The 15,256-nt window shown below is 44.2% G+C and overlaps 1 protein-coding gene across 4 annotated transcripts in view; it reads right to left on the bottom strand.

The window, feature by feature from the left end:
• The window catches only part of LOC121549929 (matrix metalloproteinase-16-like), a 76,892-nt gene that overhangs the window by 48,619 nt on the left and 13,017 nt on the right, over positions 1-15,256 (bottom strand). Inside the window, exons 3-5 of one of the 4 annotated variants that reach the window (XM_045210365.1) lie at positions 14,675-14,689; positions 14,410-14,532; positions 6,884-7,197 (exon numbers count right to left, since the gene is read on the bottom strand). In XM_045210365.1, the coding sequence (XP_045066300.1) occupies positions 6,884-7,197; positions 14,410-14,532; positions 14,675-14,689 (452 nt within the window). The remainder of the gene's footprint in view (positions 1-6,883; positions 7,198-14,409; positions 14,533-14,674; positions 14,690-15,256) is intronic. The other 3 variants (XM_045210366.1, XM_045210367.1, XM_041861918.2) reach the window with 3 other exon arrangements.

Here is a 15,256-nt window from a genome sequence, read left to right as displayed (position 1 = left end):
CAGCTGTTCTCTACAAACACACAGACACACAAAGGGAGAGCTGAGGGAATGAGACCGAGAGAGGGCGAGAGGGGGTGAAAGCTAGAGAGGGGGAGACGGACAGAGAGGATGTGGAGAAGAGCGATGGAGAGATGAAGCGAGGGTGTGAAGGAAGCGATAGTTGTAAAGAAGGGAGGAGAAAAGAGAGGGATGTGGGAGTGTTTGGAGGCGAAAACAGGAAAGATGTACAAGTGTGAGGATAGGATACAGGTCATAAGATGAGGAAGTACAACTGGCCCCTAGATAATAATAGCCTGGTAACCTCCTACTGTTGCTAAAGGCTACAGGGTGAGTCAGGGAGTTATTCACCCCAGGTTCTCAATTCAATTCAATTCATTTCAAAGGGCTTTATTGGTATGGGAAACATATGTTTACATTGCCAAAGCAAGTGAAATAGATAATAAACAAAAGTGAAATAAACAATAAAAAAATAACAGTAAACATTACTCTCACAAAAGTTCCAAAGGAATAGAGACGTTTCAAATGTCATATTATGTCTATATACAATGTGCAAATAGTTAAAAGTACAAAAGGGAAAATAAATCAACATAAATATGGGTTGTGTTTACAATGGTGTTTGTTCTTCACTGGTTGCCCTTTTTCTTGTGGCAACAGGTCACAAATCTTGCTGATGGGATGGCACAGAGTGGTATTTCACCCAAGATATGGGAGTTTATCAAAATTTGATTTGTTTTGTGGGTCTGTGTAATCTGAGGGAAATATGTGTCTCTAATATGGTCATACATTTGGCAGTAAGTTAGGAAGTGCAGCTCAGTTTCCACCTCATTTTGTGGACATAGCCTGTCTTCTCTTGAGAGCCAGGTCTGCCTGCGGCGGCTTCTCTCAATGGCAAGGTCAGTTGGGTCAGTCACAATGGTCAGGTATTCTGCCACTGTGTACTCTCTGTTTAGGGCCAAATAGCATTCTAGTTTGCTCAGCTTTTTATTTATTATTTCCAATGAGTCATTATCTTTTTGTTTCTCATGATTTAGTTGGGTCTAATTGTGTTGCTGTCCTGGGGCTCTGTGGGGTCTGTTTGTGTTTGTGAACAGAGCCCCAGGACCAGCTTGCTTAGGAGACTCTTCTCCAGGTTCATCTCTCTGTAGGTAATGGCTTTGTTATGGAAGGTTTGGGAATCACTTCCTTTTAGGTGGTTGTAGAATTTAAAGGCTGTTTTCTGGTTTTTATAATTAGCAGATATCGGCCTAATTCTGCTCTGCATGCATTATTTGGTGTTTTACATTGTACACAAGGATATTTTTGCAGAATTCTGTAGCTAGCTACAGTACATGTCTTAACAAAAGACTCCACTATGCAAGTATCCATTTCAATAGATTGTCACTGCAACTGTTGATAGACATACTAGCTGGTAAATTCACTCTGGCTATGTACTCCGATTTCAGACCACGGGTAAGATAGTCTAGCTAGCTACATTTTCAGATATTACACGTTTCTAATTTTGACATAAAGTATTTTCATTTCAAGTTAAAGTGTACTGTTAGCTAGCTAACGTTAGCTGGCGGGTTCACTAACTAACATTACGTCATGTGTTGGGATACATTGTTTCCCTAGCTAGCTATCGAGCTACATGTCTTAACAAATGACTCTCATCTTAGTGTGCCAGAGCGCAGAATAACTGATGAATTTACGAACAATCAACACCCGTTGAATATGGCCGCTGTCAGTAAACGTCGGCAAAAATCGTGATTAAATTGTTGCCAGCAGCACAGTTACAGTCACCAGTGGGGTGTTCTCTCATTATGTGTCTAGAAGTAGCTAGCCAATGTTAGCCAGTTAGCTTGTGTGCTTGACTGTTGTTGTGAGGTCAGAACGTTCTGATCAACCCTACTCATTGGCCAGAGCATCCAGTGTGCGTTCTGAACGTGAAACGCTCTGAATTTACGAACGGACAATCTGACAGCACAGTTGCAGTCACCAACGCTCATAACAGCCTAACCAGCTCTGCTAGGGCGAGTAATGTTCAGTGAGCTGTTCTCTCTCACTTAGATGTCTGGAAGTAGCTAGCAAGTTAGTACAGAATGCTCAGATGAACCCTTAAAGAGATGGGTGGGGCTAAAGCTTAAGAGGGTGTGACCGATGCTGAATGGGATGAGAAAAAGATGGGCTCTCCAGTAGTAGTACCAAAACATTCAAAGGCCATTTTCTCAAAAGTGAGTTTACAAGTTTATCAACTTTCAAAGCAAAATTACTTTCCCATTGTTCCTCAACTGTAGTGTATGATATACCATTTTGTAGCTCTGAGTCTCTAATTTTATCCAATGTAAAAACACAATTTCAAATATTGCTTCATAAGACCGATTTGAGCCGGTCGGTCACATATATTGTTTAGGTTTTCTACTGCCAGGTTTACTCCTTCACTATTATAGTGAAACATTTTGTCCAGGAAGTTGTCTAAAATGGATTGAATTTGTTGTTGCCTAATTGTTTTTTGGTAGGTTTCCACACTACTTTCCTTCCATCTATAGCATTTCTTAATATTATTCAGTTCCTTTGGATTTGATGCCACATGATTGAGTATTGCTCTGTGCAAGTAGACTGTGACTTTGCTGTGATCTGATAGGGGTGTCAGTGGGCTGACTGTGAACGCTCTGAGAGACTCTGGGTTGAGGTCAGTCTACACTACTACTGCCAAGAGATGAGCTATAGGTGTACCTACCGCAGGAGTCCCCTCGAAGCCTACCATTGACTATGTACAGACCCAGCGTGTGACAGAGCTGCAGGAGTTGTGACCCGTTTTTGTTGGTTATGTTGTCGTAGTTGTGTCTAGGGGGCTCACTCACTCACTCACTATCCCTCTCTGTCTCAAACCCCCCTCTCTTTCAGGCTGAATCAGACTGGAAATGCCAACAGTGAATTTAGGGCAACCCTACAAGTAGGAATATTTTCTAATTTTAACTATAACAACGTTGTAATTCCAAGTTACTACATACTTTACATATTACCATGATTAAAACACATACGTTTGTAAGTTTGTCATGCATCGTAGAGTTGTCAAATAATTTAGAGTAGGACCAATAATAGGGGCAACACATGTTTTCTTATCTTTTCTTTTATAAAGCACTAGCTAGCTCATAGCTCAGTGAATAACTACTGTATTTGAGTGTCAATTGAAGATGATGTTCTGAATTACTCTGTTCATGCCAATCTACAGTGGTCCTATGGTTAATTAATGCCATAGAGAAAGCTTCATATTATTATTATTATTAGGAAGTGTCATGTAACAATGTTCAACACAGTAGATACTCCATGCCATTCACATCAACACACACATGCACACACACACGCACCCCCCCACACCCCCCCACACCCCACACACACACACATACACACACACACTGAAATAACACACACGGAGGACATTGTCTTGATAAAGATACCCAGACCTTTCTTCATGATTACTTTAAGCAACACATGTATATATTCAGTGGGATGCGTTGCTGCTCGTGAATGTATCATTGAATTGAATGTTTCCATTGATGTGTGGGCAGTGTTGGAAAAAAGCAGCCGCATCAATATTACATTGAGGAGAGAGAGGGGCACTGAATCACTAGCTTCTTTGACAGCTGCTTCTCCATCTCATTAGCATTGTGTGCGTGTGTGTCACAAAGATGTGTGTGTGTGTGTGTGTGTGTCTCCGTGTGCATGCCCCATAGGACTCACTTCAGATGTGTCCTTTAATAGCTTACATACCCAGACTCTTTCTCCCCTCTCCCGCCCCTCCACTGGAAATGCTGCATTAACCCTAAACCATCAGCTATCTGCTTCACTTCCTACTTCACAATCTGGAACTCTCTCCAGTACCGCTTGTCTGAACTATTTTCCTCTCCCTGACCTTACATCTCTCCTATCATCCTCCTCTTATCCTCCTCTTTTCCTCGTCTACCTCTCCAGCTGCTTTTTCCTCCTTTTGGGTATCCCACTCTCTCTCATCCCTCTCTTTCATCCCTCTCTCTCATCACTCTCTCTCATCCCTCTCTCTCATCCCTCTCTCTCATCCCTCTCTCATCCCTCTCTCTCATCCCTCTCTCTCATCCCTCTCTCTCAACCCTCTCTCATCACTCTCTCTCATCCCTCTCTCTCATCACTCTCTTTCATCCCTCTCTCTCATTCCTCCCTCTCATCCCTCTCTCTCATCCCTCTCTCTCATTCCTCCCTCTCATCCCTCTCTCTCATCCCTCTCTCTCATCCCTCTCTCTCATTCCTCCCTCTCATCCCTCTCTCTCATCCCTCTCTCTCATCCCTCTCTCTCAACCCTCTCTCATCACTCTCTCTCATCCCTCTCTCTCATCACTCTCTTTCATCCCTCTCTCTCATTCCTCCCTCTCATCCCTCTCTCTCATCCCTCTCTCTCATCCCTCTCTCTCATTCCTCCCTCTCATCCCTCTCTCTCATCCCTCTCTCTCATCCCTCTCTCTCATTCCTCCCTCTCATCCCTCTCTCACCCCTCTCTCTCATCCCTCTCTCTCATCCCTCTCTCTCATCCCTCCCTCTCATCCCTCTCTTTCATCCCTCTCTCTCATCCCTCTCTCTCATTCCTCCCTCTCATCCCTCTCTCTCATCCCTCTCTCATCCCTCTCTCTCATCCCTCTCTCTCCTCCCTCTCTCTCATCCCTCTCTCTCATCCCTCTCTCATCCCTCCCTCTCATCCCTCTCTCTCATCCCTCTCTCTCATCCCTCTCTCTCATCCCTCTCTCTCATTCCTCCCTCTCATCCCTCTCTCATCCCTCTCTCTCATCCCTCTCTCATCCCTCTCTCATCCCTCTCTCTCATCCCTCTCTCTCATCCCTCTCTCTCATCCCTCTCTCTCATCCCTCTATCACATCTTCTCTTTCTCTTCACACTCAGACACTCTAACTCCCGCTCATCTCTCCCACGCCTCTCTGTCATGTCCATCTGTATTTTTTTTATCACTCATATCTCCATCTTTTTCCATATGTTTGTCTCTCTTTCCCTATCCCTCACGCATTCTCTCTCTCTGTCCCTCCCTCCATCTCTCACCCCCTCACTCTCTCTACCTCTTCTTCTCTCTCTCCCTCTCTCTATTCCCCTCTCTCTGGGTCGATGATGACCCTGGTTGTTTTATCCTAGATGGGATGTACTCTGACAGGGCTGCAGACTGCATGCAGGAGGTCAAAGGTCAGATAGTAGGCTTAAACGGAGCGCATCGACCGGCCTGCCGGCGGACCCTGTGGCTCATCATAACTTCCCCTCCTTGCCTGTTCAGCTTGGGTTTATACAGAGAGAGGCACAGCCAAGCCCAGACCAAAGGAACACAACACATTGAGTCCATGCATAGATTGTAAAGCCAACTTACATATCAACTCAAAAATACTGTGACAGTTGATCATTTTGATAGGGTCAAATAAGTTCAAACACTCAACTAGTCCAGAGGAGTGTGATGTCATAATCATACAGTGGGGAGAACAAGTATTTGATACACTGCCGATTTTGCAGGTTTTCCTACTTACAAAGCATGTAGAGGTCTGTAATTTTTATCATAGGTACACTTCAACTGTGAGAGACGGAATCTAAAACAAAAATCCAGAAAATCACATTGTATGATTTTTAAGTAATTAATTTGCATTTTATTGCATGACATAAGTATTTGATCACCTACCAACCAGTAAGAATTCCGGCTCTCACAGACCTGTTAGTTTTTCTTTAAGAAGCCCTCCTGTTCTCCATTCATTACCTGTATTAACTGCACCTGTTTGAACTCATTACCTGTATAAAAGACACCTGTCCACACACTCAGTCAAACAGACTCCAACCTCTCCACAATGGCCAAGACCAGAGAGCTGTGTAAGGACATCAGGGATAAAATTGTAGACCTGCACAAGGCTGGGATGGGCTACAGGACAATAGGCAAGCAGCTTGGTGAGAAGGCAACAACTGTTGGCGCAATTATTAGAAAATGGAAGAAGTTCAAGATGACGGTCAATCACCCTCGGTCTGGGGCTCCATGCAAGATCTCACCTCGTGGGGCATCAATTATCATGAGGAAGGTGAGGGATCAGCCCAGAACTACACGGCAGGACCTGGTCAATGACCTGAAGAGAGCTGGGACCACAGTCTCAAAGAAAACCATTAGTAACACACTACGCCGTCATGGATTAAAATCCTGCAGCGCACGCAAGGTCCCCCTGCTCAAGCCAGCGCATGTCCAGGCCCGTCTGAAGTTTGCCTCCTTCCCTCAGTAAGAGCATTGAAGATGGGTCGTGGCTGGGTCTTCCAGCATGACAACGACCCGAAACACACAGCCAGGGCAACTAAGGAGTGGCTCCGTAATAAGCATCTCAAGGTCCTGGAGTGGCCTAGCCAGTCTCCAGACCTGAACACAATAGAAAATCTTTGGAGGGAGCTGAAAGTCTGTATTGCCCAGCGTCAGCCCCGAAACCTGAAGGATCTGGAGAAGGTCTGTATGGAGGAGTGGGCCAAAATTCCTGCTGCAGTGTGTGCAAACCTGGTCAAGACCTACAGGAAACGTATGATCTCTGTAATTGCAAACAAAGGTTTCTGTACCAAATATTAAGTTCAGGTTTTCTGATGTATCAAATACTTATGTCATGCAATAAAATGCAAATTCATTACTTTCAAATCATACAATGTGATTTTCTGGATTTTTGTTTTAGATTCCGTCTCTCACAGTTGAAGTGTACCTATGATAAAAATTACAGACCTCTACATGTTTTGTAAGTAGGAAAACCTGCAAAATCGGCAGTGTATCAAATACTTCTTCTCCCCACTGTATATTAGTTGACTACATCATTGTTATGTAAGCATCAATGTCTGTTTACATATTAATGTTAAAGGTTATCATTACCCATCTTACCATCGTGGTTGGGGTTGCCCAGGGTCCAGGGTTCGTCTGAGTCAAAGTGGGTGTCCCCACCGATTCCGGGGCCCGGGAAGTAGGCGTGGGCCAGGAAGCCCCCCTCGCCGTCGAAGGGCGAACTGTCGCCGTGGAAACCCGAGGCAAAGATGATGGTGATGTCCACGTCCTTCTTGGTCCTCTCCAGGTCGCTGTAGGGGACGGCCTCGAAGCGGAGCGGCGTCACGTTCTGCCACACATCGAACGCCCGCCGGATGGCGTCATGGGTCTCCTCCGCGCCCACCTTGGGTGTGACGTTCTTTATGCTGTGGCAGGGGAAGAGGATAGAGGATGGTAGGGGTTAGGCCACACATACTGTGACCCCGTATATCATAACATAGCCTTGGTATTTCAGAGATACCATACATTCTTTAATTAAACCATAAATAGCACATTAACACACACATTCCATATTGTAACATATTATAATGTACCATAGCATACAGCAACACACCACCCATACCAAGTCGTACTACCGAAAAGTGAAGTTTAAAAAGGGACTCTGAGAGAGAGTGTGCATCCCAAATGGCACTCTATGCCCCATGGGCCCTGGTCAAAAGTAGTGCACTATAAAGGAAATAGGGTGCCATTTGGGAGGCAGCCAGAGATGCAGCTGAGTCCTCTCCTGCTGTTTGGACTGCTATAGCCAGGTGTTGAGAGAAGAACTAGAGGATTTCCTGATTTCCTGTCCCTGGAATTTTCTTTCTAATTAAGGATTATACACAGCTGACTGCGTCACAAGAGCACCAGCAATCTGCATCTCCAATGGCACCCTACTCCCTATTTAGTGTACTACTTTTGATCAAGGCCCAAAGTGCTCTGGTCAAAAGTAGTGCACTATATAGGGAATAGGGTTTCATTTGGGACGAAGCCTCAGTCTGGCTTGGCCAATCTCCATACCCTCTTCACCTTAGTCACGCCTAAAATACGGGAAAGAGGGGCACTTTGAATTTAAACTTATTTTTCCTTCTCAACATTGCACTTAAGCATCAGGTTTCATCTCCAGTTCTTCTCTTGAGCAGAAGTGGATGAGTGAAGTAGAGAAATCAGACACTAGCTACATTTCTACTGAAGTTAGCTAGTACTCTGGGGCTCATTGTGTTTGTAAAGCCACTCCAGCCCCATGGTGTGCTTTCTTCTATTGAAGGAATCTAAACTGTTAAGGTCGGCTGAGTGTTCATCTCATCTGCTCTTCTGAAGTGATGCCTGCCTCAAAGAAATATTTATGTGAATCAATATCTAATTTTCTCTCTTTGGAGATCATCTGCTCTCTCTCGCTCTCTTGGTTTCTCTCTATCTGTTTCTCTCTGTCTATCTGTCTCTCTTTCTCATCTTGGCTCTTGTGTGTTTACTCTTCTCCACTCTTGCTCTCTGTTTCTTGTCCCCTTCTTTCTTTCCTTTTTCTCTAATTCTTTCAGGCAACATAAAAAACATGGTGAATCTATTGTCTTGTGCTCCTTCTATATCTATTCCTAGGGAGTTTACAGTATCAGCATAGTATAAGCTGAGAGCTAACGGCTCAGCAGCTCAGAGGTGATCTTTGACATCTCTCTCTATCTCTCCTCTCCAGACTCACAGTCCTCATGGCTATCTTTTCTTACAGATGGAACTGCTGGACTGTGTATGCTTCCAGTCAGCATTCCAGCATTCTATCTCCCCCGCCTCTCTCTCTCTCTCTCTCTCTCTCTCTCTCTCTCTCTCTCTCTCTCTGTTGCTCTCTCTCTCTCTCCCTCTCCCTACCTATATCCTCTCGCTTTCTCTCTCTCTATCTCTCTCTCACTCTCTCTCTCTGTCTCTCTCTCTCTCTCTCTCTCTCTCTCTCTCTCTCTCTCTCTCTCTCTCTCTCTCCCTCTTTCTCTTTCTCTTCTCTCGCTTTCTCTCTCTCTCCCTACCTCTATCCTCCCCTCTCTCTCTCTCTCTCTCTCTCTCTCTCTCTCTCTCTGTCTCTCTCCATCTCCCTACCTCTATCCTCTCTCTCTCTCTCTATTCTCTCTCTCTCTCTCTCTCTCTCTCTCTCTCTCTCTCAGACCTTCTCAGACCTCTACAGAGGCCTCTGGTTAGGCAGAAGGCAGTAGGCTGTTGTTTGAGGAGCTTGTTAATCGTCTATTGTCTCTCAGTGTTACGACAGTAAACACACAAAATACAACAGAAACCCAAACAGATGACAAGACGAGTAAATCTTTGATTTTACAGCACCCCTACTCTCCTTCTCCCTCTCTTGCTCTCTCTCTCTCTCTCTCTCTCTCTCTCTCTCTCTCTCTCTCTCTCTCTCTCTCGCTCTCTTTTCCTCTCTCTTCATCTGTCTCTTGGGTCAGAAGCTGTTACTCTAACTGAAAATGAAAGAAGTCTTGTTTATTTATTCCCAGGGGGACATTTGCCACCAAGGTGTCTCTCTAATCCGCCGCTGGTTGGATTGAACTTTGACTGTCTGCAGCTGTCCGTCGTCACATGATGACTCTCTGGGCTCTCTGAGGCACAGCTTGATGCTGAGGTACTCTGAGGCCACACACTCATGATGTCATTATGAGGAACACAACTACCCAGGCAGAGTGTCCCGTGATTGGTTGTTTCAGTCAGAAACGTGTCATTCTGACGAGTGATTGGCTGTTAGCGTCAGAATTGTGTCGTAATCTTCAGTGCCGTTGAATGAACACCATGACTAGTATACTTGATGGGTGGTCCTCTTAGGTTAGATCTTAGTGGAAGATTGTGGGTGTTGATTGCAGTGTGGTTTGTGAATCAGTGGTCCATAACTGGAATGTAACAGGAACTTTACAATTGTTAACTAAGGTTATTGTTCTAGAATCTCCAGTATATCAGATTTGGATGCACTCTGCGGTATGCCAAACAAAATCAAGCAAACGGGGAAAAATATGTCCCTGAAATACATATCAGCTGATCGAGCAAACTTGATACAGCGGCTGTAGAACCACTTTCTCACGGACACTGAGATTAGATGTAAGAACTCTCCACTCTGCAGTCTACATAAATAGGCTAAGTGTCCTTGTTTTACCTTGTCTAACAATGTAATGACTCCTACACCTCACCTCACCTCACCTAAAATATTAAACCTATACGGCTATGACCACTTAAAATATTAAACCTATACGGTTATGACCACTTAAAATATTAAACCTATATGGCTATGACCACTTAAAGAATAAAAGGCAAAGAGAAAGTGCACTTACATTTTTTTAAAAACAGTTTCACCCCTTTAGCCTAATTTAGTAATACAGTATGCATTTTCTGCAACACTGAAGGGCCAAACAAATAGGAGTTCCTGCCATTGTCTCCACTCAGTTTGTTAAAGTTACCCAAAGAGTACAAATCGTTGTTGCTGACAATAAACTGCTTGGGAGTCAGAAGCATACAGTAGAGAGAGCGGGGAGAGAGAGAGTAGTGTATGGATGCATGTTGTTTTAATGAGGGTGAGCTATAAGGCTGTACACTACCTCCATACTCCATGCTGGGAGAGTTATGGGGATGCTAGGGCTAATTATCACCTCCCTACCATTAGCATGTGCCTACTATATGTCAATGCATGCACATGTCCAGTACCAACAGAGAGAGGCACAATCACTTAACTGGCAAACACCCAGACTTCCACTCAAGTTACATGGATACACAGCCTCTCTCATAGAAAAACATCAAGACAATACATTGCAGAGCAGAAGTGGATGGGATAGTTAGGATGATGGGACATGGTAGACAGAGGACGGATGTGACTTTATCCCCATCTGGCCAGCCCAGCTACTGGAGACAACCACACACACACACACACTCTCCCTCTGCCCTCGTCCTCACACACTCCCTCTCCCAAAATGTTGTATCTCGTTATATAACCATAATCTGACTCAGCTTTCCGCTCTGTATCGCTACCTCTGTCTCTCTATGTCTCTCTCTTAGTCCTGTTTCTGTCTCTCTCTCTCTCTCTCTGTGTCTCCCTCTCTTCATCTCACTCTCTCTCTTTCTCTCAGTGTTCTATAAGCATCAGGTCATTGTATCTAACATAGGATTTCATATACTGTATAATACTGTACATTACAGTTCTACTGAAGCACTCTCCTCTCCCTCATCTCTCCTCTCCTCTCCCTCCCTCATCTCTCCTCTCCTCTCCCTCCCTCATCTCTCCTCTCCTCTCCCTCATCTCTCCTCTCCTCTCCCTCCCTCATCTCTCCTCTCCCTCCCTCATCTCTCCTCTCCCTCCCTCCCTCCCTCCCTCCCTCCCTCATCTCTCCTCTCCCTCATCTCTCCTCTCCTCTCCCTCCCTCATCTCTCCTCTCCTCTCCCTCATCTCTCCTCTCCTCTCCCTCCCTCATCTCTCCTCTCCCTCCCTCATCTCTCCTCTCCCTCCCTCCCTCCCTCCCTCATCTCTCCTCTCCGTCATCTCTCCTCTCCCTCCCTCATCTCTCCTCTCCTCTCCCTCCCTCATCTCTCCTCTCCTCTCCCTCCCTCATCTCTCCATCTCATTCCTGCCATTGCTACAGTTCATGAGTGGGTCACAGATTCCAGATTGTAATCAGGGTTTTGGTAATACTGTTCATATCTATCCTTCAAGGCAGACAAAAATGTAAATTCTTTTTTATTCTGAAGCTCAAGGATTAGTCCATAAAGTCTGGGATTGGGGACAGTTATACTGTCGTACAGTACATTTTAAAATGTAGGGCCAGGCAGAGACCTATATTTGATCTGGTATTGCAAAAATTACATTACAATTTTTACATATATTTATTGGTATTTAGCTTTAAAGTCTGATATGTGTTATTGAGTAATGATATTTTGAGACATGGGTGTAATCCTATCTGATGTAGTGTGGACACAGCCTAAGAGTACCCCTCAATAACATAACAACGTGGCATATGGTCTTTACTAAACTCTACAACTACCGACCATGTACATGGTTAGATTACGCCTGAAAATAGATTGTTGAAAGAATGAGATAGAGAGAGATAAAAGGAGCGTGAAAAAAGGAGGAGAAGAAGAGGATCGCGAGGAGTGGCTTCAATGTTCAGATTAAAGAAGAATGACATGGTAGCTGTCCTTCTAATGTGTGTGTGTCTGTCTGTCTGTCTGTCATTCTGTCTGTCTGTCTGTCTGTCTGCAAGGCTGGATGCAAGTCAGACTGTTGTATAAAAAGAGAGAGGGAGGATTGTGATATCTAATGAGTTGAGTAAGGCTGCTAGTTAAGTTTGTAGAGAGGACACGAGAGGGTATTCTACCTCTGGTCTAGCCAGGTTTCAGTATAGGACTTGTTAAGGCAGGAGATGTATAGCTAGTAGCTAGGGGAAAACTAAACTGTGGTTCTGGGGTTATTTTTCTTTATCTACAGTGCATTCGGAAAGTATTCAGACCCCTTGACTTTTTCCACATTTTGTTACGTTACAGCCTTGTTCTAAAATTGATGAAATCGTTTTTTCCCCCTCATCAATCTACACACAATACCCCATAATGACAAAGCAAAAACCAAATAATGAAAAAGAAAAAACAGGTTTGTAGAAATTTTTGCAAATGTATAAAATAAAATAAACTGAAATATGACATTTACATAAGTATTCAGACCTTTAACTCAGTACTTTGTTGAAGAACCTTTGGCAGCAATTACAGCCTTGAATCTTCTTGGGTATGACGCTACAAGCTTGGCACACCTGTATTTGGGGAGTTTCTCCCATTCTTCTCTGCAGATCCTCTCAAGCTCTGGCAGGTTGGATGGGGAGCATCACTGCACAGCTATTTTCAGGTCTCTCCAGAGATGTTCGATCGGGTTCAAGTCTGGGCTCTGGCTGGGCCACTCAAGGACATTCAGAGACTTGTCCCAAAGCCACTAATGCGTTGTCTTGGCTGTGTGCTCAGGGTTGTTGTCCTGTTGGAAGGTGAACCTTCGCCCCAGTCTGAGGTCCTGAGAACTCTGGAGCAGGTTTCCGTCAAGGATCTCTCTGTACCTTGCGCCGTTCATCTTCCACTCGATCCTGACTAGTCTCCCAGTCCCTGACGCTGAAAAACATCCCCACAGCATGATCCTGCCACCACCATGCTTCACCGTAGGGATGGTGCCAGGTTTCCTCCAGACGTGACGCTTGGCATTCAGGCCAAAGAGTTCAATCTTGGTTTCATCAGATCAGAGAATCTTGTTTCTCATGGTCTGAGTGATTTTGGTGCCTTTTGGCAAACTCCAAGCGGGCTGTCATGTGCCTTTTACTGAGGAGTGGCTTCCGTCTGGCCACTCTACCATGCAGGCCTGATTGGTGGAGTGCTGCAAAGATGGTTGTCCTTCTGGAAGGTTCTCCCATTTCCACAGAGGAACTCTGGAGCTCTGTCAGAGTGACCAACGGGTTCTTGGTCACCTCCCTGACCAAGGCCCTTCTCCCCGATTGCTCAGTTTGGCCAGGCGGCCAGCTCTAGGAAGAGTCTTGATGGATCCAAACTTCTTCCTTTTAAGAATGATAGAGGCCACTGTGTTCTCAATTTCGAGTCTCATAGCAAAGGGTCTGAATATTTATGTAAATAAGGTATTTCTGTTTATTTTTTTATAAGTGTGCAAACATTTCTAAAAACCTGTTTTTGCTTTGTCATTATGGGGTATTGATTGTAGATTGATGAGGTATATTTTTAATTTAATCAATTTTATAATAAGGCTGTAACGTAACAAAATGTGGAAAAAGTCTAGGGGTCTGAATACTTTCCTTACTGTACAATATAATATAGTGTATCGTTGCTGTCTGCTGAAAAATATAACTCAAATGTATTTATTTTTGTACATGTTTTGAAAGCAATGTACTCAATGTACTGTATGAGTACTCTAGGACCAAGAGAATATATTCGAAATAGCTTCTGATGTTTCGTAATTGTATGTTCGTTAATGGGAAAATATGGCCGTTTTAAAAAGTCCCTGAAAAGTTTCTGTTTTGGAGGGTTTCATCAGACAACGACCAATATAATACAGTATATGCAACTTAACTGTAGCTTTTTATCCAAAGCGACTTACAGTAAATAGAGTGAATCCCTTGGTAGTATGTGATCCCTGCGGGTATTGAACCCAACGACCTTAGTGTTGTTAGTGTCGTGCTCTTACCAACTGAGCCACACAGGACCGTTCAGATATAGCCTAGCTGAGAGGTTGCCACATGTCTTCACCTAGTAAGACATTCTTATCTAGACGCATGAACAACATGAAACCTAGACACATCCTCAGGCACACGTCAGCCCCATATAGTAAAGCCCACGTTTTAAAGTACTGTATGAATTGTTTTAACCAAAAATCAATCACTAATCAACCAATCACCAACCAACCATCTAACCAACCCATCAATCAACTCACCTGTATGCGATATGCTTATGCTACCAACCAACCAACCAATCACAGACCAACCAACCAATCACCAACCAACCAACCAATCACAAACCAACCAACCAATCACCAACCAGCACACCAACCAACCAATCACCAAGCAACCAACCAACCAAGCAACCAATCAACTCACCTGTATGTGATATGCTTATGCTGCCACTTCTGCCCCGTTAGGGCGTACCGCTTTTTCCGGACACTGAATTTGGACGCCCCTCCTAGCTGGTCTGGTACACCACATCGAGGCTTCTTCATCCAGCTAGGAAGAACAGAGTGCTTGGCTGAACAAACTATGTAATGCAATCCTGTCATTACTTCCAATACACACACACACACAAACACGCTTGTGGACACACACTAATCTGCAAAGAAATAGACACATAATAAGAGATATGCCTCACCTTACTGTGTTATCGCTAACATCATTATACGGAGCACAAAGAAACAGAAAATGATACTTTAGAATGCAATTTAGTCATCACATATTCCACCACATTATTGTAACTGATTTGATACACACATCATAACATTGATCTCAGCAGTAAAAAAGGTACTTGTTTGTCTAATCCTTTTAACACAACCAAACTGCACCTTCTTAGACTCCTTGTGTGCATCCCAAATAGCACCCTATTCCCTATATAGTGCACTACTTTTAATCATGCATCCTAAATGGCACCCTATTCCCTATATAGTGCACTACTTTTAATCAGAGCCCTATGAGCCCTGGAGAAAAGTAGTGCACTATATAGGAAATAGGGTGCCATTTGGGATAAAGCCATAGGGTCTCTTACACATGTTGATTGGTTCAATGAGCAGCAGAGAGACAGAAAGGCAGACAGGAAGACTGAAGCTGTCATTCCCTTTTCTAGGCTTCTAGGTTCAGAGTAATACCGTGGCATTTACCCTGACTTTGATCTGCTGGTGTAGGTGTGTCTGCTGTAAAAGAGCCCTTTGATCACATTAAAACGGGACACTTAACCCGT

Source organism: Coregonus clupeaformis, chromosome 34 (assembly GCF_020615455.1).
Source record: "Coregonus clupeaformis isolate EN_2021a chromosome 34, ASM2061545v1, whole genome shotgun sequence".
In the NCBI taxonomy this organism is placed as follows: domain Eukaryota; kingdom Metazoa; phylum Chordata; class Actinopteri; order Salmoniformes; family Salmonidae; genus Coregonus; species Coregonus clupeaformis.
This window is presented reverse-complemented; position numbering and strand designations above follow the sequence as displayed.